This window comes from Cyclopterus lumpus, chromosome 13, assembly GCF_009769545.1.
Source record: "Cyclopterus lumpus isolate fCycLum1 chromosome 13, fCycLum1.pri, whole genome shotgun sequence".
In the NCBI taxonomy this organism is placed as follows: Eukaryota; Metazoa; Chordata; class Actinopteri; order Perciformes; family Cyclopteridae; genus Cyclopterus; species Cyclopterus lumpus.
In genome coordinates this window covers 3,452,971-3,479,725 of record NC_046978.1, presented here as the reverse complement: position 1 = coordinate 3,479,725, position 26,755 = coordinate 3,452,971, and the positions used below count along the sequence as shown (strand labels likewise).

The window sequence follows — 26,755 nt, the reverse complement described above, 5'->3', positions numbered from 1 at the left end:
TGTGATACTCTAATGGTCAAATATTATAAAAACATCCACCCGTGTGCTAGGCATACTAAACTGTGAGTTACAAATTGATGCTGTCGGAGACGTCACTTTAAATTGAACCAAACAGATGCAACATCTGATCAATTAGAACTGAGTTGTAGATCCAACATCAAACAAAAGTGTCTCACTGAGAAGACCAGCTGCTTTTCTTTGCCTTCAGATGTGGCGTGCATTCAGGCCAAATTCAGAGAGCAGTTCCTTGTAATTTTGATGAATGATTGTGCTCTTGTCCTCCCATCCCTGTTGAGCCGCAGACAGCTGAGAAGTCAGACTGTCTAGATTCTCCTGCAGAAAACATGAGTAGAAATGAGACACTAACATTTTCATTTTAAATCACCCAGTTGTCCAATCTGATATTCCTCCCTCCTTAACCACCTTTAACACTAATGAGTTGTAGGAGTGGAGCTGATGCAGGTGAGGCATAATTGGATTATGTGTCATAGAGGGAGGAGAGATATAATGATAATTGCATATTAAAATCACAGTTCTGTAACCACAGCCTGAGCACTATAACAGAGCTCCAGGCTTGACTTTATGACTTTTGAAGATCCGCTTGTTGAAAATGTGCATCCACCGCCTAAACTGTTCCTACAAAAACATCAATTCTGGCCCCATTCCGCACCCATTAGGTCTTAATGGAGTCTTATTGTCCCTGTGTAAAGTGAAATAGTATACCTATAGATTGTATTGTAAACTCAAGCAGTTTATAGTTCACCTCTTCAGCGGCTTCTTTGAATACGTTTGTATGAGCTTGTGTTGCAACTCACGTGCAGGATCTTCTCATAGTCTGTCTCCATGTTGTCCAGCTTGTGTTGGAGGTCAGCTATGGTGGCATCTTTTTCCCTTTCCACCTGCTCACGCTCTCTTGTCTCTTTACTCAGTTCCTCCTGACACATCACTATGCAGACAAACACACACAGGCATGCCATTGCCATCACAGTTGGAAACTAAGCCGAACTCCTATGCCTTTATTCATTTAGATAGAGACATTAAAATGAGGTGTTTTCATACCAAGTTGTTCTGACAGCTGGCTGACCTCTTTCTCCATCCTCTGTACTTTGTTGGTCAGCTCTGTCTGCATGGTGTTGTACTGGCGACTGAGTTCTAGAATGACATTTGCATCAAAGATATCAGATTAAGCTGCTGCATTGCTGATTCACTGTTTTAGGTTTATGCAGCAATCAGCTTAGGCACCCTGCTAATTAGACTTTTGTTCCTCAAGAATTAGCCTAACCTTGGCAAACACGCCCCTTGTCCTCTCTCCCACAGGGATCTACGCTTTATCTCAGGTTATTCAAAGAATGGCTAATTGTTGATTCGTGCCCCGTGTACTTTACCAGAGTGGACGTCCCTGTGGTCTTGCCTCTCATGCTGCAGCTTCTGCTCCATGTGTCTCATGCATCTCCTCAGGTCAATTCTATCAGACTGGACCTTTTTTACAGACTCACACTGTAAGGCTGTGGCAATCAATCAAACAAACACATGCATGAATGTACACAACAGCTGTGGATATTTGTATCTACTTCTACTTCCTAGTAACACTCCAAATACAGTTCTGTTGTCATTATTTTCCGATGGTGAACTTAAGCCTTATTAGTGAAACATGCTCAAGTATCCAGTTCTGCTTCAACACGTAGCGTTGGGTGGTACAGGTGGTGCTCAACTGGCTTCACTGGAGTGTGACGTATCCAGATCACTTAACTTCCCTCATTCCCAGTAAAAGTCCATTCAAAATTGTACTCAATTAAAAGTATGTAAATATTTTCAGCAGTGACAGCATTAATGCAGAAACATGGCTGCTTTGACTGGACTACATTTTTGGATTAATATCACAGAATTACTGTTGTATTTGAGCTATGTTTTAACTATTTGAGGATAGTGTGAACTATTATAATGCATTTATTTCTTACTTGATCATACAAGATGTATATAAAAAAGTACAATATTTACTTCATAAGTCGAGAGTAGAAACGTGAAAAAAACAGAAATATTCAATTAAAGTACCTCACAATCATGTGAGGTACTGGCTTCAAAGTGCATTGAGTTACTGCACTTACCACCAACTTTATCTGAGAAATAATAATTTCACCATCAGATGAATTTAGTTTAAAAATGTTTATTTTGAAATGTAGAAAGAATGCCAGTAGGCTTGAGTTTTTTTGTTGGTAAAGTTGATAGCAATTGGTTTCACAGCCCATACTGACAGAAAGAATCTAACTAGAATATAGTTGATCAACAGAGAATTAATATATTATTAAAACTATTATTTTGATAACTGAGTAAGTATGTAATAGATATATGAATCAAAACAGAACAAGTGTTTGCTGGTTTGCAAATGTGATGATTTGATCTGGTATTTTGTTATGGGCTCTGAGAAATTATGAAGGGCATTTGTATTAGTATTTTCTGACATCAAAAAGACTAAATAATTATTTCATGAATTGAAAAAAATAATCAACAAGACATTTACAGTATGGAATTATGATGTTGTTGCTTTTACACAAGTCACCATCAGTTGTCATCAACTCAACTAAAAATTGTTGCTCACCAATGTGATCCTGTAGGATGGCTACGTCCAGAATGCTGCGCCTATACTTTGCTTCCAAGTCATTTTCACCTGCAACAAGACAGTGAATGTTGTTAAAATTGCAACATTTTGCCTCACAGCAGCCCACAGTGTTAACCATTTCATAAGCAAAGTTACTTTTTTCTGGGTTCTTCTTTGTGGTCTTTTTCGTTTTTTTCTTTGGAGGCATGTTTGCTTGAGGCTGCGTGTTCAGACCTTTGTGAGCACTGACTAACATACAGGGATGAGTCTTTGTTGCTGGGCACTGCGGTTGCTGAGCGAGTTGCCATGGCACTAACTGTCCAGCTTGATTGATAGTTGATTGACTTTAATAGCAGCCAGTCACAACTTTACTTGGGCAACGATGCCTTTCGAGCTCATGCACGTGGGCTGTGTAATTGGATCTTTACATCCAGTAAGACGTGTCAAAGCGTCCTTTGTTGTCAGGGGCGACTACGGCCCGCTCGGGGGAATCCAGGGCTGCATTCAGAATCCCGTTTTATGAATGCTGTACAGACAGAAGCGCGCGCACGGCTACATTCATGGTTCGTGGACGCGCACAGGGAAGGCGTGGAGTCTGAGTTTTGTGAGTGAGTGAGTCAGAGAGAGACACGGGAGGAGGAGGAGGAGGAGGAGGGGGGGTACAACGAACGGAAGGGGACGTACAGGAAAGGAAAGGGCCGCACATACACGTCACTGGAGGAAACAGAAAAACACTGGGAAATATTTAATTCCTACAATTATTTATTCAACCCTGTTCTGTTGTGCGTCCGCAGTTTAAAGCGCAACTTCCTCTCCTCGGTTATCGGTGAGAGCTCTCTGTCGTCACCCCGCACAGGAGGGCTGGCACTAACACACAGCCACGGAACTTCCTGTCAAGACACAGCACAGGCGAAAAGAGCTGCTGCAGACACAAAAAGGGGAACGACATCGGATGTTGTGAAAAGGAGAGGACACACTCCAGTCCACAAGGTTTCTGGGCAAAGAAACGGTGCCATTGTCCTCCTGCTGAGGGCGAGCAGAGCAGAGCAGAGACCGCCCTGGTGCTCGGCTAATTAGCCGAGAGAGAGGCAGAGCAGCGCGACTAGCAGGGTGTGAGTGACCGAACGAATCGGGACATTTACCAACTGATGCTAGGTTTACTGATGGGAGCCTTTATCCGATAGTCACCCCTCCCTCCCTATTACCCCCCCCCCCCCCCCCCCCCCGTCTGACCCCGGCTCGGATTCAACACACAGGAGCTGTCCTCGTCGGGGTGGTGGTGGTGGTGGGGAGGAGGAGGGGTGCCGGACTATCGCCCCGGTCCGACTAACGTCAAGTCCAGGCGCCGGTTCGGTCTCCCTGACCCCTGCCCTGTCGCGCCTGTCGGTCGCTCTGGCAGACACTAGCCGAGACCGAACATGGCAGGGAACCTGAAGAAAGGTGGGGGGCTTATCGGAATGATGAAGGATGCCTTTCAACCACACCATCACCACCTCCACTCCCATCACCAGCCCGGGGCCGTGGACAAAAAGACGGTGGAGAAATGCTGGAAACTAATGGACAAGGTGCGTGAGTTTATGACTAACGTTAATTTAGGCGTCTGGCGCCTCGGGCTGCTAGCCGACTGCAGCTAAGATAAGCTAGCTAATGTTCGCCTGCCGCAGGTCTGGCGCTGCTAAAGTTGAAGGAGCTAGTCAGCCGGGAGAAGACGTGGTTAGCTAACGTGGGCTAGTTGTCCAACCTACAGCGTCTTGTTTGGTGCAGTCTGTACGTTAAAGCAACCTTCCGTTAGCGCTAGCTCGCCGACAGAGCGAGGGTTTCTTTCACACATCTGTTTGCTCGTGCTGTGCCACTCTCTCTTGACGTTAACTAGTTGTCATACCATGGTGCAAACTAGCAGTTTTTAACCGAGGTTAAGTGCTGTGGTGTATCGTAAACATTACCGCAGAAGGAAGAGTGGGCGCAAAGACACGCCGTATGGGAATTTAATTCATGTCCGTGATCTTCTAACATAGCGGCTGCTAGCACAAAGCACAGCAACAGTTATCTTGTACATTGTTGCTGAAATGTCTGCAGTCAACTGTCTGTCAGCCCTTGGAAGAAACTAACAAAGCATTACAAAAAGAAAAGAAACGTGTCCATTTAACTAGGCCAATTATTCTCTTTCACAGGGGGGACTCATTTCACAGCTTCACTTCTCGGAAAAAAAGAAAAGTCTAGCAGTTTGACCCCCAGTTTCCTGTGAGATTCACACAGCAATTTTAGAGTGAATAGGAAGACAATACACTCTTTTGTGTCTCCTCTTCCTCTCCGAGGCCTTAGGTTAGAGCTCTGATGTTAAGAGACCAAGTCCTTTTACAAAGCTATTATTAAGAAACCACATTCCAGTTTATTTTCCTCCACTGTGGTAGATTTTCCTGCCGAACTGTTGAGAATGTACTGTACCTAACACAAATAAGACAACAGAAGTCATGCTGCAATTCCACACTGTCTTAGTTTTGTTCTCAGTGTATGATCAACACTTTTTTATAGAGTTTTTGTTGTCTGTTTTTAATTTGAATGACATTCACACGAGCGCTCAGTTGTGGCCTTGTACGTATGAATGTGTGTTTTGCTGAGTTATGGGTACAAGTCTTTGCGTGGTAGATGATGATGATGATGATGATCTTGGGGGTGTAACCTCGGCAACAGTCTTATCTGGTCCCAGACATAACCAGTGAAGACCTCCTTCATTTGGAGGCTGTTAAGTTCAACTGAAATTCTGAGCTTCCCGCGCTTTGAAAGACGTCCTGAGACCAGTAATTTAAAATATAAAGTATTTAATAAAAGAATAAGGATCATAAGCATATATTTCTGTCCCAGCCGGGCGCGCTCACGTGTCGTTGGGTCCACAGGCTATAATAACGATTTATATGAATCAAAATCTGTTAAAAATAGTTAACTGTCTACCGCCTTCACGCGAGAGGACAAATGCCACGCCTTACAGAGTTTCGAAAGGTTAAGTACAATCCATACACTGAGCATAAAGCTTCTCCATTGGTTAGTATCAGGTATGCATGCATATACCTCAACTACACAGCATGATATTTGCCTTTCAGTACAAGGAGGCGGACTTCTCTAAGCAATAAACCACAATGCTACTTCCCTTATCTCTTCCCTTTCGGCCCTAAACAGTAAGATGGGCTCCTTCCAAATAAATGCATATCTTCCAGTCTCTTAGGGAGACCACTACTTTGACTACGCCTCCTTGGATCAATACATTCCATTCATACCTGAGTCATCTTTGTAGTTATGATAACTATAAAATATAAAACAATCAGCATACAGTTACAATAATACTTATTCAGTGATTACACCTTTACAGTAACATACTTATACAGTGACATTGACTTTTCTCCCATGTTTCCCAAACACATTCCTTCAGAATATTCTTCATAATATCCCTTATTGATTATCATATCTTTCTTATGTATTAATTTAAAACATGGACTTTCCTATTTACATGTGCAAGTATATATAAAAATTAATTACAACTCTACAAGGCCTAGAGAAGGGTTAAAGGAATGAGGGTGCAGTGTTAAAGACGATACTGGAAATATCTTTAAATTCAGTTGCCCGTGTAGTCAAATTACCCAGATATCAAACACAAGGAAATTGCCCAAAATGCAGTGGACAAAAATGTATAAGCATTATCCTTTTATAGTGTACAATCTGTTTCGTTGAAGTTGTTTTAGCTTTTCTTTATCCTTCAGTTGCATCTCAGTGTGCTAATTAAAATAGTTTTAAATGGATGAAATCATCAGGCTCTAGCTAGTTATATATTGTCAGTCTACTGTAAAATGTAATGTGTGAATAATCCACATGGCTAATCTTAATAAAAGTATTATGGTTGTTGCATTTCCTAGTGCTTAAAACATCCATTAGCTCTTGTTGTATCCCACCCAACAATGCCTTGGTGACCCTTGATGTCTATTGAATTTTCATCTGTAAAGTTTTTACACTCGGTATCGATAGAAAGGTGACTTTTGATGTTCAGACACCAAGAAGGCCCACAAATTAAAAACATTTTGCATCCTGTGAAACCGGTACTGCTTAAAATATCCTACTGGTCAAATGTGATCTCATTCTTTTTGAGAGGCATTTGATACAGTGATGATGAACTGACTGGAATGAAATATTCCTGATATGTTTCACTCTCAGTTTGAGTATTGGAAACATGGGTCATTTGGACTGAGGATTCAAGAGATGTCCCTTTTTAGGTTGGGCACCTATGGTGTGGAAGGGAAGGGGAGGGATTGCTCTGAATGATAATAATTACCAATAATTAGATCTTAATCTTAGTTTTGGTTTAGACACAATTTAGAGGAATGATAAATTGTATAAAATAAATATGTAAATGCAGAAAGTCTACTACCATGTAATGCCAAAGGATTAAATACGTTTTGGCAAAGAAACACATGAGTCTAGGCTGTACTGTCCGCCTCTTGTAATGGTCAACCGAGTGACTCAGACACAGTGCAGCAGTACAGTGAGATAAGTGAGGAAAGTTTGAACATTACTGAGGATGTAACATTCATGCAGTCTGGTGAACAAGCACGTAGACTGACCACCAAAAGGGAAGGTCTGAATTTCCATGTTTCCTAACAACAAGGTTATCTCTCTGCTCACCCATAACAGAATCCACTCTCTGTTAGGTCAATGATTGATGTTCGTCGACCTGTTTGACTTTGTGTCTTTTTATGGGGGTGGGGAGTTTGATTGAAAAGTTTATTACTATAAATTATGCTTACCCATGTTGCCCGTATCAGTCAGGGCTTCAGCTGTTCAAATGTGCAAGGCAATCATGCTGAAATGTTGGCTAAAGAGAATTTGTATTTCTGAGGCAGTGTATAGGGTATGCAGATTGAAATGAGGAAATGTAAATATCAATATCTTCTCTAAACATTCTGAAGAAATGGAGAATCAGACTGTTGATAATGGAACTGAGGTCACATAAGGCGTAGACATTGCTGCACATGCCTTCAAAAGGACATATGTTAGGTTAATGAATAAGAAATGGAGATAATTCACTTAAAAATGAAACGGGACAAACATACATTGTCCATATATGAATGCAGATATCCTTTTTGTCCTTTTCCACCGTAACCTTTTTTTGTGTAGGTACAAGAGGAAGTAGTGTGACAGTGGTGAAATAACTCATGATGCCATAAGGGATTAAATCCATGATTTATACCATCATATAATGTACAAAGCTCCCAGATTGACTCTGAGAGGGCTTTTAAAGGCCTTTCTCGCAATATTTGACTTTGTTGACATTTTTTATTCTGCATATATTCTATTTGGGCTCAAAGGGAAATATTCTGCACTAAAGATAATTGCACTAATAGATAAAAGACTGTCTATACATTATAAATCCTGTTTTACTGAGAAAGAAAAGGCATGGTTGCATTTAGACAACTCATATTTTCATTCCTTGTCCCTCTCCTTTCACCTCTCTTGCCTTACATCCTGCACCCACTTCTTGTCTCTAACTTTATCTTGTCTTCCCCCTCACATCCTCCCTTTCTGCAGGTGGTGCGGCTGTGCCAAAACCCCAAATTGGCTCTGAAGAACAGCCCCCCTTACATCCTGGACCTGCTGCCAGACACCTACCAGCACCTGCGCACCATCTTGTCTCGCTACGAAGGCAAAATGGAGATGCTGGGGGACAACGAGTACTTCCGGGTTTTCATGGAGAACCTCACCAAGAAGACCAAGCAGACCATCAGCTTGTTTAAAGAGGGCAAGGAACGCATGTACGAGGAGAACTCGCAACCCAGGTGAATAAAGTAGATCTAAACATGGCAGCTATATTAATGCTAATAAAGTGGATATGATTCTAGAGGTAAATATTGTGAAAGTGGCTTGACATGTTTTCTCTACTCTCTTCTCAAACTTTATTGCTGAAACGCGTGACTTGGAGGTCACTTTAAGAAGTCTTCTCATAAGTTGCTGTTTCACGATGACTTCACACCTCAAATTCATTCATTCAGTTTGAATATTAACAACCGTGCAGGCACAGAGTGAACATTTTAGCCCATCCCCGGCTTGCAGGATGGTTCTAGCATAAGATGTATCAAAACAAAAGCAGAGAGATGTTGTGGTTTGATCATGTGAGCATCTGTGGTCAGAATGGCGCTTAATCTACAGCTACCAGCCTGTCACTTTGTTTTTGTGCCTCGCTATCTCAACCATCTCCGTGATCATTTTCTCTTCATGTTGCTGCCTTACTGTGATGCTCCTTTTATGAAATCCCACAGCGTCAACATCTTTATCTCTTTCTCCCGCTTTACGTGTAGTTATCTGTCTCTGCCCATCTGAAAGCAAACACACGTGTATTCGAAATAAGCAGTCCTGTTTTTATGTGTTGGGGGACTTGTGGATATGTAATTAATGAGATATGCCTCGTTTCCCTTGTTTGAAAAAAAAAAATGACTGAGAAAAGGCATTCTTTTGAAGACAAAAAGTGGCACAGAAACCCCAAGATAAAATGAAGCTTATTATAAGCACACAAATAGCTGTTGTGTTAATGAGTAGGCTCTGCGAGATGCAGACTGGCTGCTGTTCTTACCTCCTTGCTTGTATTACTGCAGATGCCTTTTGGTTCACTGCTTTGGGTAAATTATGTCTGACATTATTGAAACATTATGTACAATTAATTATACAGTTATAATTATTATTACGATATCAGTCATTAGCTTATCAAATATTGTCCAAGGAAGGGTTTTCTCCCGAACTGCCTCTGGGCTGGGAGCAGTAGATGAAAGCTGTACGCTGGGTTCACACTGGACGTGGAAGCGCCATGTCGATTGTTGCACAAGCAGAAGCCTGGCTGTTTCCACCAGAAGCAAATTGCAAATTGCTCTGTGCTGGTCAACAAGCAATTATGCTCCTCTTTAAAGCTAATCTGTCTTTCTGTCTGTATCTGCTAGTCGCGCTCACTCTCGGTTTAGACACAACTCGCGTGTATATGTGGGATAAGTACCTAATTTAAAAACCTAATAATAAACCGCAGTTACACCAGACTATTTTGTATTAATATAGGGGATAGATTTTGAAATTGTATTATGTGGGAGGGTAATCGGGGTAATTGAAACGCAGAACAGCAGGGAAAGAAGAAAGTGAAGACAAAAGTGTGGGATGCATATTTTACAATTTATCAGAGACATTTACATCCTTTTATATTATATAATTTAAATTGTTTATTATAAAAGTGTATTTGCTAGATTTTTCCTGGCACGTAAGAAAATAGACCAGACACCGAAACTATTGCTGAAGATCACAAGCCAGACCCGGACGTCCGCAGCACGTCAAGTGTTAACCCGGCATAAAGGGGTTATTAGTCTGTAACGCTGGTTTGAAAGGAGAAAAAAAGTGGGTTAATGGATTGGTGGAGCTCATTGGTAGGAGACTGTTTTGTGCGGCAGTTTCTGTGAAATTTAATTTAACATCTTTTTTTTTTTTAAAGGGCCCCTAAAACTGCAAGAAAGTTGCTTCCTCTTAAGTTTCTTTAGATTTGTATCTAAATCGTTGTCTCTTGTTAGAACTGGTTCAAGAAAATTAAACATCTACTTCTTGTTGCTCAGTTCCTCAGTGATATGGTTCTTTCTCAGCTACCCTGATGTGAAAAAAACCCACTAAACGGCAACCAGAGAGAAGAGGAAGCCATATTAACCATGAGCTGGTGGTTGATGTATTTTTATGGTACCATTTTTAACACCTTGCACCAAGAGGCTGCGTTGAAAGAAATTCCCGGTTAAAGCAAAGAAAACACAGACACACACCCACACCCAGTAGCCATGTATTACTCACAAAGACTGCTGTTGTCTTTGTGGAAAAGGCAGTGGCAGTGACACTGACCAATGGGTATCAGCCCACTTAAGCATGCTATAGAATAAACCAATGACGTGGAGCTTCTAGAGAGACTAGTATGTGGTTTGGCCGCAGTAGAGTTGAGGTAGTTCAGTAAAAGAGTGGGTTTGTTTTTTGTTGAGCAACAATCTCTAAGTATTGACTTATGTAGAAGTTGTGTGTGTAAGATATAACGTTTTTTTTTTTTTTTTATAATTATGGTGGAGAGAAAGAAAAGGCGTTTGTTGGTGACAGTAGATGAGTGAGTCTACTGTGAGAGACTTAGCATTTACACTGACAGCCCATACACAGTCAGAATCAATACAACACAGTCATCACTTCCTCCTCGTATGCTTCACTCACTTCCTCTTCTTGCTTTACACGGGTCCGCCGAGACGTTTTCATGCCTCAGTTGACAAAGACCCATACTCTACTCCCAAGTGTGAAAATGTTTTCTTTCTTTTTGCCCGTCTGGGTGTTGGTAGTTGATACCGGGTGAAGTGAATGATACTCGTGTTGACGGCAACTCTGCTTTTTACTGTACGTGCAATACATTATTTGTGATTTAAAAAGCCCAACCTTTATCAATGCATCTGTGAACATGTTAAACAAAAGTGAAACCTAATTCTGTCGACCACCGCTGCCATGTTTACACAAGCACAGCATGGATGATCAGCCAAATGCTGCCAGTAGGACAGAAGACTAAACACTACTGGGTCAATATTGTACCTTTTTACTCATACACCGTAGAGGTAAATATTCTACATTTCTCTGACAGGTTTTTTTGAGGCTCTAGAGAGGCTGATTAAATACAAAGCATGTTAATAGCATTTTGAAAGACAATTTTTATATCTATAGATGTATATCTCAGTATTTGACATCTTCATTTCACAGGAATGAATAGTGAGTTGTAATAGAGATCTATCTATCTATATCTCAGTATTTGGCTTCTGCATTTCACAGGAATGAATAGTGAGCTGTAACTCCTTGATGAAAAGGTTTGAATAATTGTTTGTGTTGATAAATTAGCATTTATCTCCTGTTCTTGGTTGTAACACTGCTGTTCTGTCTATAATATAGACAGAACCAATACATTGACTATATAGACTCTATATAGTCAATGTATTGGTTTACTGAGGAAACCTCAATGTTAGACATTGCACATTATGCAGTCCCTGAGTAGAATAATACAGTAAAAGGGTTGATCAGTGTGTTGTCAGAATATCCCCTTTAACTCCCTTCTCGTGGGTCTAACCGGATACTGCTTTGACCTTTCTGTGAGTCTGTTTGATCGTCTTCCTGGGCCGAGCTGCCATTGCATCCTGACCATCGCCGATAGGTCCAGGTGGTCACAGGAAGTGGTGGGTTCATAGGCTGCAGATTGACGCAGCAACCGTAGAACAGAAAGGGACCGGTAGGCTAATGATGGGTTTTTATATATTATTTGTAGATGGTTGTATATCTCTTATGGTCTAATTGGTCATGCATTTGTCTGGCCGTGAAATGCATTATGTCCGTTGGCTTTGTTTTAAAACCAGTACTCTTCACGAGAGCTGAGTGGTGTAAACATTTTCACATTCAGATTGTTTATCTTTGTGTATTTTGACACAAGTGATGTGGACAACTTAATAGAAACACAAGTCATATAGAAACATTATATCTCAATATATAAAAGTAAATAATTGGACATTTTAAACCTAATCCTAATCCTCGATATGTTTGCCTGTGACAATTATGTAAGACTGTCCGAACGGCACCCGCCAGCTTAAAAGGTTGTGCATCTATTGAAGCATTCTGGCTTCTATGAAGTTGAAGGGAAAAGAGACCTGGACAAGAGCAGCATTGTATGCAAGTTGTGTCTTACTTCCATATGTGACAACCTTGGTATTGATGGAAGATGATGAAGTAAATTCATCTTTAATTTTGGATAGATGTGTAAGGAAAACGTAAATAAGACTATTTCTGTTTTTTTAATCTTGAGGTGCTGAGAGATTCCAACCCTTAACGTTGAATATTGTAAAATGTTGTACGCATTACATCATTCTATATTATTGGCTCGCAATTATTTGTATTTGCGTTAATAAAAGCAGGTATTTAAACATGTCACTGTGGACTGGAAATTGTGATGGAAATGTTCACTATTATTTCAGACAGGAACAACTTCCTCAAACCTCTACTCATCCTGCCTTCATGCAGCTGAACTACGGTTTAGGCTTCAGTGGCAGGTAACATGCAGAGCCTCTCACTCGACAATAGTTTGGATCCATTTCTTTTTCCTCATGACACTTCAATTGTTTTCTAAATGTTTAGTATGTTATTACTGTTTAAAAATATGCATACATCCAAAAGTTAAGAGATTTGAATGTGTAAAAATGTGTTAATTGCTAAGATGAAGGCTGGGTGTGTTTTACGCCCCTAATTCAGAAGAACGCGTGTTACGTGCACACTTTGCATGAGGTCTTTCAGTGGGTCCGAACAGGTGCTTGGCACTGTTTTGTCTAATGCCACCAGTCCACATAGGCTGCTGTTGCTACTTGTTACAGCACCTGGTTGTCTGTACATTTGTGTTTTGGATATAATTCCAAAAATGTATTTTTCTTGGGTCACATCTTGCTAATGCTATCAATTCTAGATGAAAAGATCAGAGCTTGAAATTCATTCCCCAGCTGTTTACAGTAAAGTGCTCTGGTTTCATCTGGGATTTATGTCGTCAAGGTTTTGTGGACAGAGAAAAACATGGCATTGTATGGTACAGTACCTCTGGTATTTGCAAATGTCATTTGCACCCGTTCCTATTTTTTGTTCATCAAAAGAGCGTCGTCCTAAAATATGACATCCTATTTTCTGTAAACTAACATGACGTCCATTTGTAACAAAGGTCTGTCTCTGTGACCACAGCTCTTTGACTATATTTAAACCCATCTTATCACTGTGGCTATGATGCTGTAGAAAAGGTATTTGTTTAAAGTGTTAGAGCCATAAGGAAATCCAGCAGTGCATGACAATGATGTCAACCCAAATGGATTACAGAGGTAGTTTGCATGGATATTATTAATTTCTGTTTGATAGGGTAACTGCTGGGTGTAGTTTGATGTGGCTACTCTCACTCAAACAAAGAAATGCAGTCAAGCGATATATCTGTCTTTTTGTGCACTTTACCAGTAATACAATTAGTAAGACCTGACATCTTTGACCTTTTTTATTTTGCACAGGTTGACTTGAATTCAATTACTTTTGCTTAGCTTGGGTCTCTATGTGCAGATATACACATGCACACACACACATACATATAAATAGAAGAGCATTATGGTTATTTATGTCACTGTGGTAACAGTGAGCAGCCGATTTATGTAGTCCTCACACTTGATAGATTATGGTGATTAGCATGATGCAATCCACTAGCTTCTCTGTCCCTGAGGGTACAACAAGCACTCGCTGTTTATGTATACATAAAAAGATAGATATTACCAGTCAACTGTGTAGAGAGGATTAAGCTTTAAAAAATAGTTTTAGTTTCTCTAATTTACTAGAGGTAAGCTCTTTAAAAGAGAGATCAGATTAAAGGCAGAGTTGGTGACAATCTTAAAAAATATCTTTCACGTTTCTGTTGAAATTCTCATTCCATCCTGACGGCAATCAATGAATCAAATGCTCTTAAGAAGATAATCTGGTATCTGTAGCTGTCGCAGGACCATCTAATTCGACCCAATTGTATTGACTGGACAGGCTTCCTGCCTACCTGCGTGTTTTCTTCCTGTTCATTCGTCACCAGAGTCTTCCACAAGATGCTAGCTTAACAGCTGCGAGTACAAACAATAGCCATGGTCGTCGTTTACGTTCATTATCATAATGTTGGGGGAGTGGCTTTGGCGGGAGGCCTGAAGGACTGTCAGTAATGCAAACGTAGCAACTTTTTTGCTAGATTTAGCATATTTTGGAGATGGTCCTGCTCGCTACCTAATTGGAAAAGAGTAAGGTTATGATTTAGGGTTTTTATTCAAGGTTTTGTGCGTGCATGGATCTTTCCTGATGGAGATCTGAATTGAGTTAAAGTGGTGACTAGAGCATAATTCACTATTTCCTAATGCAGCAATTGCATTTTCTTTATATAGTATAGTATAGTATGTGTATATTTTTGTAAGTATTTACCATATTATTAAAGATCCATGTCCAAAATAGTACGATCTTGGGACTCAGCCGGATGGATTTGAGCATCGTCAAGTACTGTTGTTAAGGCCTTTTTTTAGGTTGTTGACCGTTTTAGTTTTCGTTTTTACATTGAACTAAGCGAGAGGATTGGGAATGAATCGGCTTTGTGGTTAAATACTGGTATATTTCCATTCAGTTGAAATAACCGCTGTAGTCTTCTCTGAGTCACTGTGATCAGAGCCTGTGATGGCTGGCAGTGTGGATGCTTTGCATATGACCGGACTAGCATGGTAAAAACTGTTGACATGTTGGAAGTAGCATCATGTTACCTGCACTATATGCCTTTTCACATACACCTCTTGATCTAACCAGGGTACTTTGACTGTCTCACATTCCTATCTGCCATATTTAAAACTGATCCACTGACCAGTGTGTTTTTGAAACCATCACATTGCTGGACTCATAAAGAGTGTTGTGCAGACTTGTTATGCAATTTACGTTAACATAGATTGTAAAGGGTTTCAGTTATTCACGGTTCTGTATTTTGCTGGTCTGTAAGGGTAGATGTCTTGGTTGTCAAGGTACTTAATCCTGATTTGGTTTAGTTCCTCTTATAAATGGTTGAACATAACTCTTGGTAGCTTTGGTTTGATCTACATATCCATATTAGCCTTGAGCAGAAAAGATAATACAGCTGCATGATGATATGACAGCCAATTGTGACTCTGCCAATCCAGACAGGCTCTCATTCTGTAAGGTTGACCCTTGCTTGCAGGGCTGCTGTGTATTAGCGCAGTGCGGGGCTGGCTGGCTAGCTGCGCTACTTTATCAGAGCCAGCAGGAAACAGGAAGGGAGCAGCCAGCTGCAAGGTCAGAGGTCAATCTATACCATGAGGGGGATGGTAGGCAAAAAAGAAGTGTTCAGGGAAAAAAAAGGGTTTGGCCTGTTGTTAGGGTTATGGTTAAGAATGAGTGAACGAAATAAAACACTATAGACGTATGACACTGAATCCAGAGTAGGTCAGGGAACCATTTTCTGTATGGCTGTAGCCCACCGACTCTGATTTGCCTCTGTTCGTGCCACAGAGGCATAAAGAGCCGCAACAGTTGTAGGAGCCCTGGCTACAGCCCAGAACACACACACACACACACACACACACACACACACACACACACACACACACAGTACAGAGATGGTATTGTAGGATGGAGAGGGACACAGATTGAGAGAGACGGAGAGATAATAAAACAGATATCAGCTTGTCCTGCTACATAGAAGATTAGATTCCAACCTGTATCTTACTTGGAATTTCACATTAATATTCAGACAGCCTTCTGGAAAGCTCTTTCTATCATGCAGACAAAAAAACCACAACAGAGTCTCTCATTCACTGTGTAAATCTTGTGCCAAAGACAGCTGTGCCACCCTGTGAGCTTAATGCCAGTCAGACCAGTATTTACTTTCACATTCATTCTCTCCTAGTGTAACAGCATCCATATATAACGTATGGGAGACTCTGGAGACTAAGTCTATGTGCACTCACTGTGTGTATATGTTATGTGTAGGAAAAGCCTAGACTGGTAGATATCAGATTGTTTGGAAGCATTTCCCAAAACATATTGACTTGAGTCTTGTGACCCCTGTGCAATGTTTTAACATGTTCTGAAGTGCACATCTTTCCACAAGTTGTTTTGTATTCTTATTTTCTTTTTTGCTTTAAAATAAAACCTATTTTCTCAATCAGCTTCTTATTATGAGTGATGGTGTCCCAGGTGAACATACAATTTCCTGTTGTTTCAGACATTTTCAGCAATCATTCACTGGTTCCCACTGGTGATGATTTTGCTGCTTTTTTATTTATTAAACCAAATTTCTTTGGGCTTTAGACTAATGGTCAGCAAGACATTTAAAGATGTCTTATGTTCTGAGGCACGCCTATTTCTTCAAATTATCGATGTTCTTTCAACAATTAATTGGTAAAATAATCTGCTGATTAATCAATAATTAAAATAATTGTTAGAGGAGCCATAATTGCAGCTTCATGATTGTTGTTATTTGACTAACCTCAAAAGGTTTCAGATCACAACATTTTCGTTCATCTTGTGCCCGAACAAACTGCGACCCCAAGTGAGACTCTTCAAACATATAATTGGCATATGTGTAGTTGAAATAGAAATATAATTGAATGTTGGGTTTGAACTTTCAAGTAGCCTCCAAGAAGGTTTCAAGTTCAGAGACGAGAGGAGTGGATGGTTGATTCATACCCGGCAAACTAACCTTCATGTGGAAATGAAAGCTTTCAATGAGATGTCAATTACATGTATACAATTGAAAGAGAGGATACCTGAGTAACTCTAACCCCAACTCTGTAGATAAAAGTAGAGCAGCAGCAGGGGGTTTATTGTAATTTGGAGAAAAGCACAGGTTAGAGAAAGGTTGACAGGAGAATAGATGATACTGCAGCTTTAAGGCTCAATAGGAAGCAGAAGAAACAAAGGAGGACCTCCTGCTGAGATAATAACTGCTGAAGAAAAACACACAGACATGCAGTGTCTCAACCGATCTGTGGAGACACAGAAAAGGGAAGACGTTCACAACTATCAGCACAAGCACCTCAGGGAAAAAGCCAAGAGTAGCTGAAAGTCTCGTTTTCCACATGGCATGACTGGCGAGGGTCAGCCATACAGCCCCTGCATCTGGCCTCAAGTCTGTAGATTTCAACCGGGTAGAGCAGTTCAAAAGATAAGATATCCAGCTCCGAGAAGGTATAAATGCAATGTTTTTATTGCAGTTGGCAAACACTGCATTTTCAGATTCTTGTCTGCTCCCTCTGAGGTAGATTATTACCCTAACAAGCGCTGGTTTATGTTGGCAGGTTCTCAACGTACACTAATCTTATTCATCCATCTTTAGTCACTGTCGTCTTTCCTCATTCACTTTTTCCCCCCCTGCTCCACTCATCGGGAGCATAGTGCTGTGTAGGGCAGCTGCAGTGTAGCCACGATTTCATTGCGGTCTCTCTTGTGCATGTCAATTCACCCTGCCCGACAGCCAAGCACAATCTCCCTCTGTGCTGCCTCCATAAATCATGTCCTTCTCAGCACAACACTTCTAATGCTGTGATGGGGTGCAGGGGTTTGGTGACATTATGCAGCTTCATTGTTTCGTTTCCCCAGTCACTTTTTTCTGTCCCCTCTCCTCTTACTGGCATGTTCCTCTTTAATACTGTTCTCCTCACGTTTCTTTCTTTTCGGTTCTTTCCTCTCCTCTGTGCTTGTCGACCAGCCTTTTGTCTCAGCGCTGTAATCTTGGATGTCTTGGCCGCTACCTCTTAAGTCACTCTGTGATTGTATGTGTACGTCTTTGAACACTACTGTGTTGTCTCCCTGGACCTGTGACTATTTCGCTAATGCGTAAGCAGCTACGGGCAATTCTCAGTGGGAGAAAACACCAAGCAGAAACCTGGCCTCGAGTAAAATGTCTTTTTGAATAAAATCTATTTCATTGCATATTTTAGAAATTATAATCTCCTTCTTATGCAAGTCTAATGTTTACATTTGAATAAAACAATGTAAGGTTAAGCATTCATGTGACCTCTGGTGCGTGTCGGAACCAAATTAAAGAGTCACTGAGTTTGCCTTGTGGAAAAACAAATAAAAACAAATTTGGTGTCAGCTTGTAATGCGTTTCCTTGAAACTAGTATAACAAGTATGAAACCAAACCACTTGCCCACACAATGGCTCTGCTAATACCATCCAAAAGATCTACATCTACAACCACCACACCCATCAATTTATCAAACGGTATCAGCAGATCTACATCTCATTTTCAAGTGTTTTGTCTATTCAGTTAAATAATTATATATGACATATCAGGAAGCTTTAATTTATTTTGAAATGTTTTATTTTTAATTGTTATTGTTGATGGCCAACGGTTCAGACAAGCTAGTTGTGTATTGCAACATACAGTTCTACACATACACATTGTTTATTATTATTCCCAAAGCTACCAATAGAGCATGAATAACGGGATGCATCTCAGAGAAATGTCATCAGCACTGACAGTTAGATGTCACTGGTTTCAAAACTAATTCCCTACTAAAGGAAATAAAGAAACAGGTTTAAAAAATGAATGAGGAGAGGGATATTATTTAAAATCTGCATGCATAAAGAGACTCGGGGAATGCAAAATGGATTACCATTTATAGTTGACTGAGGAAAATACATGTTGAAAGCACATTTAAAAAATAAAATTGGGTCAGTATATAATTTGCAAGATAAAAAGTAGGTTTTTCCTCATTGTGTAACTTACCAATAGCTCAGTATGTTGTCATCTTGCCCTGTATTTGCACCCATAATGTCACCCATAATGTCATCTTGCCCTGTATTTGCACCCATAATGTCACCCATAATGTCTTCTGCTTCCAATGCCAACAATAACAATGATTAATTAATTCATCAGTTTGGTGGAAATGACACATTTATTTTCATGTCCCCACTACATGAAAGTTCACCCTCGTTTGGGTTTACCAGGTCCGTCCGACTCCCTCCCCCACCATCTGATCCAATTCACCACCAGGTGGTGATCAGTTGACAGCTCTGCTTCCCTTTTCACCTGAATGTCCAAGACATACAATGGCAGATTTAATGACACAACCACAAAGTCGATCATTGATCGTGGTACCATGTGCACTCATGAACTGCCCTCTGCTTGAACGTGGGGTTCGCTCTGGTGACTAGCACAGAAGTCCACCAACAAAGCACCACTTTGGTAGGTAGTGCCTGCATAATCTGAACCCATCACCCCCCTCCCGTGTGAGTGTAAAAGTCCCCCAGTAGAACTACAGTACCCAATCAGTAATACACCAAGTATATGCTGTGCCATCTGATTTAATATTACACACAACAAACATAATGCTAATAACATACTAATGTTGCGCTGCATTTCTCTCTTAAAGCTCTTGTATTGGCTGATGACGGTAACCACAATGCAATGATAAAAAGGTGAAATCTCTCACTCTACTTTTGATTTCTACAGGCGGAACCTCACCAAGCTGTCGTTGATCTTCAGCCACATGCTGGCCGAGCTGAAGGCCATCTTCCCCAATGGTCTGTTTCAGGGCGACAACTTCCGCATCACCAAGGCAGACGCTGCAGAGTTCTGGCGGCACGCCTTTGGGGACAAGTGAGCCCAGTTCTATATTCATTTTTTACACATTAAATAGCATTTTACCACATTGTTTCCAAACTGGCATTTTGGAAGCCAATGGGGTCCCTTACAGGTTGTTCCCAAGAAAAAGAATTGCTACGCCAAGAGAATACAAATAAGTGGCATCTGAGAGCAATAGTTTCAGTCTCCTTGCTCTTTTTATTTTATTTTCTGCAACGCATGTTTGGTTAATACAGAGCTCTGTGTGAGAGACGTTTTTTGGGGGTCCTTGACATTTTAAATGGGGGTTTATTAACTTCACACTGACACTGTCATCCTGCATGGTAGCACCTGCCTTAGTGTATGAATGAGTGGGTGAATGATGGCATGTCGTATATGGTGCTTTGAGTGGTCGGAAAACTAGAAAGGGGCTATAGTCACATGCAAGTCAATTTACCATTTACCACCAGTTTACATATCTGGTTGCTGTCTCTTTAAAAGAATAGGTTAGCATTCTTGACCAATGACCCTCTATTTGGTAATACTGAAATTGCTCTTACACAAAATAGCATTTCCTGTTTTCACTTGAATCTTGTATCATAATCAATGGCACTGGGCATGCAGGTAGTCTATATTCAACACTTGTTATGTAGGATGTTTTGATGTATTGCAAGGGGATGTGGTCATGCGTTTTGTGTGTTACAGGACGATTGTGCCTTGGAAGATGTTCCGTCAGTCTCTCCATGAGTTTCATCCCATCAGCTCAGGACTGGAGGCCATGGCCCTCAAGTCCACCATAGACCTCACATGCAACGATTATATCTCAGTCTTTGAGTTTGACATCTTCACCAGGCTATTCCAGGTAATGACAAAAAGACACACACACACTCTCTGCATCATTTAGTTTTATTGTTGCATTGTGAGATGATTAGAGGAGAGAAATGCAACGGAAGAGCGGTTCATAGCAGCCTGCTAGCCTTGGTGAAACTAATATCATTCGAGCAGCACATAATGAAATTGGCCACTTCTTTTTTTTCCGGCTAACTATCAACTTGTTAGCAGGATGCCTGCTGCTTTATTCACAGAAGGGACTGAAGTTGAAACTTTCCTCTGCTCTGCTCACCCAGTACAGATGCTTGCCGATGGTTTTGTCCTCTTCATGTGGTGTCTGTTGTTGCTTCATAAGGCACAAACAGGTCTGTGTTTTTCCAGATAGGAGCATCACACTGAGATCCTTCACAAGGACAGTCATCCTTATATGCGTTATCATGTTCTCATTATAAGATTGCTGTTTATTATTCATCTTGCAGAAAGAAAGACCAAATACAAGGATTTGTGGAATAAATCCCTGGACAGAAATCAAACTAACTTTGGGGTTGTAGAGTGTCAGTACATTGACAGTTAGTGAGTTGTTTTACTTTGCCATACCAAAACCCTGACTCAACTTTGTATTTGATGGACCAATCTCCTGACATGCGCAGGCATAGAATGAAGCAGCATCAGCAGGAGGTATAAAAGAAATGGAGAGGGCAGATGGCGGGTTTCTCAGGCCTCATCTCCAGAGCTTATCCATAGTATGTAGTGCAAGCATTGTGTATGAACATTGTAATCAACACTCTATCGTATGAAAACCATTTATGTTTTATACCGTCTCATCTGTAAGCCTTACTCCCTGTGTTTTAATTTACATTGTCTAAATCCTCTTGCATCATATCTCAACCGCAATAGTATATGTTGCTTATATCGCCAGGGACATTATGCCCTGTTACTTGTGTGCAGAACACTGACGGGCTTAATGAAGCCTAAAGAGGTTACAGACATGTCCTGTGACACTCCCTCACACAGAAGAAGCGCTCCTCTGAATGTCTTCAAATGCAGAATAGCAAGTGAGGCTGTGGCCATTTTAAGCTATGTCCTTGATATGCAGTAGAGTACTAGTAAACCCTTCAAATGTTCCATGCAGTATCCTTCTGAATGACGTTCACACTTGTACACCAATAAACAGTATTGTGCAAAGCTTAGTTGCTCTCTTCAGTCAAGTGTAAACAGATTAGGTGAATTGATGTTCAAATAAGGGGCAACTAAAAAAAGTACAATTACTATATGCTATAATATTTACTAACGATATAAAATAAAGTCAGGAAACTGCACACATTTATTTACTAACCTCGCCAGTTTTCAATCATATTACTCTAAAGGGTACAAGAGAGATGCGATACAATACGTCTAACATGAGTCCAACTTGTGACTTCCGGTGTGCAAAAAATCTAAATATACAAAATCAGATTTTCATTTAAGCAAATATAACATTTGTGATTTTAGCCTAATAAAAATATTTGTACATAGGTGAGTTATTGTGCAGATTAAACCGTGCCCGTTCTTCTGCAGCTCTTTTTTGTGCTCTGTTAATTCTACTTACTTTCAAACTCAAAACGGACTGGTGAGCAATTGCGCAACTACCTACTTCCTATCGTATTCAGTCAGCTAGTATCATCAGTTATTTAATTATTTGCTGAAGTCTTCACCCCTTGTTGTTAGGGTGGCTTGATTTGGGTCAAGTAGTTTTTAAAGAAAGAAATATAAAGTTGGCTTTTCCCTGCTTTGTATATACAGTGTGGGAGTCTGCTTTTGTCTATTTAACCTTCCCCATTCTGTTGCGCCAGATGGCATCAAATGAGTTGCGTGTAATCCTGCTTTAAGGACCTTTTTTTATACTGCTTGACCCAGGTTGAAATCATTGTAAATCCCACTGAAGTTCAGTAAATTGTTGTTTTCAGCGGCATCCCTAATGCAATATACTTCTCCATTACGCTGCTCATGCTATGCTTGCTCTGTCCAATCTCTTGCACATCTGATGAGTCGCTCTTCTGGTTCTTTTTTGTTTGTATGTGTAGCCTTGGTCGTCCCTGCTGAGGAACTGGAACAGCTTGGCAGTTACTCACTCTGGTTACATGGCCTTCCTCACATACGATGAGGTCAAAGCCCGGCTCCAGAAGTTCATCCACAAGCCTGGCAGGTGAGAACTCCTTGTAATGCAGTCTGAAGAAAGATGTGGTGTAATTTGGTGCTCCAGAACAACATGGCACCTGGTACCTAGCATGAATGCCCTGATTGTACACTGAAAGCTGATTTCATTATTTAGATTGTGAAACTGTAAATGACAGCCTGCTGTCAGTCGGGATCAGTTAGTAGAATGGGAAAAGCACTTGTTTTGCTTCAAAGCTAAATATCGACTTCACCGCAACTTATTTCTTTCCCACTTGTGCCGTATATCCAAACTCAATCGCTGATGAGGACATTTTAAAAGATGAATCTTTGATGTCTATGATCAAAATAATGTGAAGCTCCTTTTCTGGCCTTCCTCAGTCACATACGAGTGGTCCCCAGCGTGCGCAGATAGTGTTCTAACAAAGACAGGCTTCTTTGCACAGTTCATTCAATACCACAGATTTTTAATTAAGTAATTTCCTTATACACAATTCGTAACTTGTACACATTGAAACAAGGAGGCGGCAAATGTTTACGACTAAGAAGAGTTGTTGCGTCTTTCAAAACTGATGCTGCCACTGTTACTATTCCACTTTTGAATATATTTGAGCTCAGCTGTTCATGGCCATGAGCAGTTGGGCAAGCACGGCCACCCATGTCAATGCGTTGAATGCATTTCCTCCCTCATATAAAACATTTGTCATGGTGATTTAAAAATAATGTCAAATCCAGCATCTTTTCATCCATGTTTACTTGCTCGCACTTTCGATGGGGAATTGTTGCATATCTGAACATATTACTGCTTCCTGTTGATCGGTGGAATATAAAACCAGTTGTATGACTGTATGCATGTCCACCCCTGTGTGCATGCAGGAGACAAACAAAACTGGGACCCGCTTATCAGGGGGGGGAAAAGTAGCATTATTAATCCAGATATGCACCACACTGTGCATTTGCTTGATGTTGATTACTTATCCTTTATGTTGAAGAGGAGCGGTGAGTTTTAATGCATGTGATGTTTTTGCCTGACATGCATCTTGTCTGAGGTTCATTGATAACTTTGACAATGTTGTAATAGGAGTTACTTTTTAAACATCTACCCCATTTATGTTTCTCAAATACAATTAAAATGTACATCAGTTATGTCAAATGCATTTCATGACATTTGGTTTTGTTTTCTTATATTTGAATAGAATACGTTTTCTTTTAAACTTTTCATGTAAACTGTATTTAGTGCTTTTTTTTTGTTGATGTACATTAGGTTTTGTTGTTCTATTGCCAAAGGGATGTTCACATGCATAATTCAGCCTACATATTTGCATATGGATTTCATAAATGGGTATATGCATACTTGAAGAACATGTTTCATATTGTGCATCATTTGTGAGACACCCTCTTCTATTTGATCATCTTTAGTCCAGCAAGTCTTATTTCTCATGTCTCCCTCCTCAGTTACATCTTCCGACTGAGCTGTACACGGCTGGGCCAGTGGGCCATTGGCTACGTGACAGCAGATGGAAACATACTCCAGACTATTCCCCACAATAAACCCCTCTTCCAGGCCCTCATAGATGGCTTCAGGGAAGGATTGTAAGTTCACTGGCATTTTGTTTGGCACACTTTTATCTCATTTCTTGGGGATGTTCATCTACTCTGTCCCTGTGGCTGGCTATTGGTCTTCATTTGACAGTTTGATTAAATGATCTATGAGTCAAGCTTCCTGTCATATGGAGGGAGTTTCTTTCTGCCATTTCCCATTTTCTTTCCTCTTGTCTCCCTGCAAAGCATGCATCTCCGCATCGGTATACATTCAGTATAATCATAATAACTAGTTATGATGAGAACTTTTTTCCTTATCTCTAAGCTATTTATTCCCCGATGGACGGACCCAAAATCCAGATCTGACAGGACTGTGTGAGCCGTCGCCTCAAGACCACATCAAAGTCACACAGGTCGGAGCAGGATGCTTCTCAGACTGAATCCTCACTCTTTAATATCTTGTATATTCCTGCTATTTTTTGGCTTTTATTGTAAATCTCAAATGGCCTTTTTTGTATTGCAAACACAGCTCAGTAAAGTTCTCGGTTGAAAATAAATGTATGCAACAGTCCACCAGTGCCTATTACCAAAAGGAAGCAGAAGTAGAAGATGTGGGGGGAAAAACAGACGGGAACTGAGTTTGTCAAAGCTCATTAACCAAAACATTTATACAAATTTGTATCTTTTCTCTCTGACATTTATATTTAATAAGTAAGATAAACTGGATAAAAATATGTTTTTCCTTGGTGATAAAAAAATATGCAGCCTCATCTAATGTAAATGTAGTGAAGGTGGCAGAAGCATATGATTATGATATAGTTATATTTAAATACCAACATTTAAAACTAGATATGTTTACTTTAATGTTGAGTCATCTTCTTTAAAGTTCACTTCACTGAAACAGTGTTGCGTTCCCCAAGAAAACTGTTGAATATGAAATGAGCAAAGTGAAAATGAAGTTGACAAATGGTGCCTTTTTCAGTGATAGTTTTCTAGTTCAAGCTCATTGTTCTTTTGTCAGTGCGAGCTTCCTCTATTGTTAAGCAGTGCAGGAAACCCCAACTGTCTTGCAATATTTCATACTCTCATTGAAGGACACATCATGTTGAATGTGCCGTATACATAACTGAATTATAAAATTGTGCCCAGACCAGTCTTTTTGTCTGGCATACATATCTTCTCAGGGTTTTGCAAAAGCGTTTATGAACAGACTCATTTAGCTTGAGCACAGGGACGGAAATAAAAGATCCGCCCCCACATTTTAACTTGGCTCCTGATCCTTCTGGGCTCTTTCAAACTGATCTCAGATGGTGTTAGTACCGTATGATGTTACTGCGTTTGGGCACTGAAAAGTCATCGTTGTCTAATTCTTTTTTTTCTGCCTCAGGAGCAATATGAGCTGTACTGTGAGATGGGCTCCACTTTCCAGCTGTGCAAGATCTGTGCCGAGAACGACAAGGATGTGAAGATTGAGCCCTGTGGTCATCTCATGTGCACCTCCTGTCTCACTGCCTGGCAGGTAAGAGTGTGGGTGGATGCAATAGGTTTGTGTGGGTGGATTGCTCCAAGTTAAATCTTCTTACTCATACCTGTTGAGAAGTCTTTTCTGAGACGTATGAAAGCACGTAACCTTCTTTCATCTCGGTGTGCCTCTCTGCCCGTTACAGGAGTCGGAGGGTCAGGGAACCGGGTGCCCCTTCTGTCGCTGTGAGATTAAGGGGACAGAGCCCATTGTTGTGGATCCTTTTGACCCCAAAGACAACAGTGGGGGCTCGTGCAGGGGCCTATTTGGGGCTGAGGGTTCTCCATCACCCAGCTATGACGATGATGATGACGACAGACTTGAAGACCCCCACCTCATGATCAGCAAACTCGCGTGCACAAAGGTAATATTGTGGAAAGACCTTGACTTAATTGAGAGAAAAGTTATTACAGTTTGTCTAATGTTTCCAGTCATGACACTCGTACTTTTCTTCCGTTGATAAAACATCGAGGCCCTTGGCTCCGTTGGTTTGACGCCGTGGGTGCAACTCATGGGTTCCTCCTGTCCTCTTCTCTTATCTTACCCGACCCATCTCTGTACAGATGAAACATTTCTTGCCTTGCCCTTTTCACTTTTTGTGATCTTCAAGCTCACGGCTCATATCTCAAGTCTTTCATCTCCATCTTTCATGGTGCCACGGTAGCAGCTTTTTTTGTGCCTCGGTATTTGACAGATGGTGCATTCTCCTATCCTCTGTTTTTTATGTGCCTCTGAGAAACTCTTGAGTGCATTAGTCTGCTTATAGAGTAGGTGAGTATCTGAGATCACACACACTTTGATGTGGTCCCTGAAAGTTTTTTGGCTTTCATTGCTGACCCGGCCTCTCTCATCTTTGACTATTTTTTTCAATCTACACTGAAGTACTTGGTTGTACTTCATAAAATTTAGGTTGATTTGTGT

General features: G+C 40.7%; 2 protein-coding genes across 3 annotated transcripts in view; one reads left to right on the top strand and one right to left on the bottom strand.

The window, feature by feature from the left end:
• Positions 1 to 204: 204 nt before the first annotated feature.
• ccdc153 (coiled-coil domain containing 153) lies at positions 205 to 2,807 on the bottom strand. The gene is made up of 6 exons (XM_034549038.1): positions 2,753 to 2,807; positions 2,597 to 2,665; positions 1,386 to 1,505; positions 1,060 to 1,152; positions 816 to 946; positions 205 to 333 (listed from the first exon to the last, which is right to left on the bottom strand). The coding sequence occupies exons 1-6, from the start codon at positions 2,802 to 2,804 to the stop codon at positions 205 to 207; spliced, it is 594 nt and encodes a 197-aa protein (XP_034404929.1). The 5' UTR covers positions 2,805 to 2,807.
• A 437-nt stretch (positions 2,808 to 3,244) lies between these two features.
• The window catches only part of cbl (Cbl proto-oncogene, E3 ubiquitin protein ligase), a 28,785-nt gene continuing 5,274 nt past the window's right edge, over positions 3,245 to 26,755 (top strand). Inside the window, exons 1-10 of one of the 2 annotated variants that reach the window (XM_034549099.1) lie at positions 3,245 to 3,708; positions 3,853 to 4,161; positions 8,168 to 8,415; positions 19,675 to 19,821; positions 20,491 to 20,647; positions 22,680 to 22,801; positions 24,226 to 24,363; positions 24,638 to 24,725; positions 25,700 to 25,831; positions 25,980 to 26,198. In XM_034549099.1, the coding sequence (XP_034404990.1) occupies positions 4,015 to 4,161; positions 8,168 to 8,415; positions 19,675 to 19,821; positions 20,491 to 20,647; positions 22,680 to 22,801; positions 24,226 to 24,363; positions 24,638 to 24,725; positions 25,700 to 25,831; positions 25,980 to 26,198 (1,398 nt within the window). In that variant the 5' untranslated portion in view covers positions 3,245 to 3,708; positions 3,853 to 4,014. The remainder of the gene's footprint in view (positions 3,709 to 3,852; positions 4,162 to 8,167; positions 8,416 to 19,674; positions 19,822 to 20,490; positions 20,648 to 22,679; positions 22,802 to 24,225; positions 24,364 to 24,637; positions 24,726 to 25,699; positions 25,832 to 25,979; positions 26,199 to 26,755) is intronic. The other variant, XM_034549098.1, reaches the window with a different exon arrangement.

Bases quoted from the DNA above. Each gene is read 5' to 3' on its own strand.
- ccdc153 (XM_034549038.1), bottom strand. From the start codon at position 2,804: ATGCCTCCAAAGAAAAAAACGAAAAAGACCACAAAGAAGAACCCAGAA. The intron at 2,666-2,752 runs GTAACTTTGCTT...GTCTTGTTGCAG, and splicing joins AAAGAAGAACCCAGAAAAAA to GTGAAAATGACTTGGAAGCA. The intron at 1,153-1,385 runs GTAAAGTACACG...ATGTCATTCTAG, and splicing joins CCACAGGGACGTCCACTCTG to AACTCAGTCGCCAGTACAAC.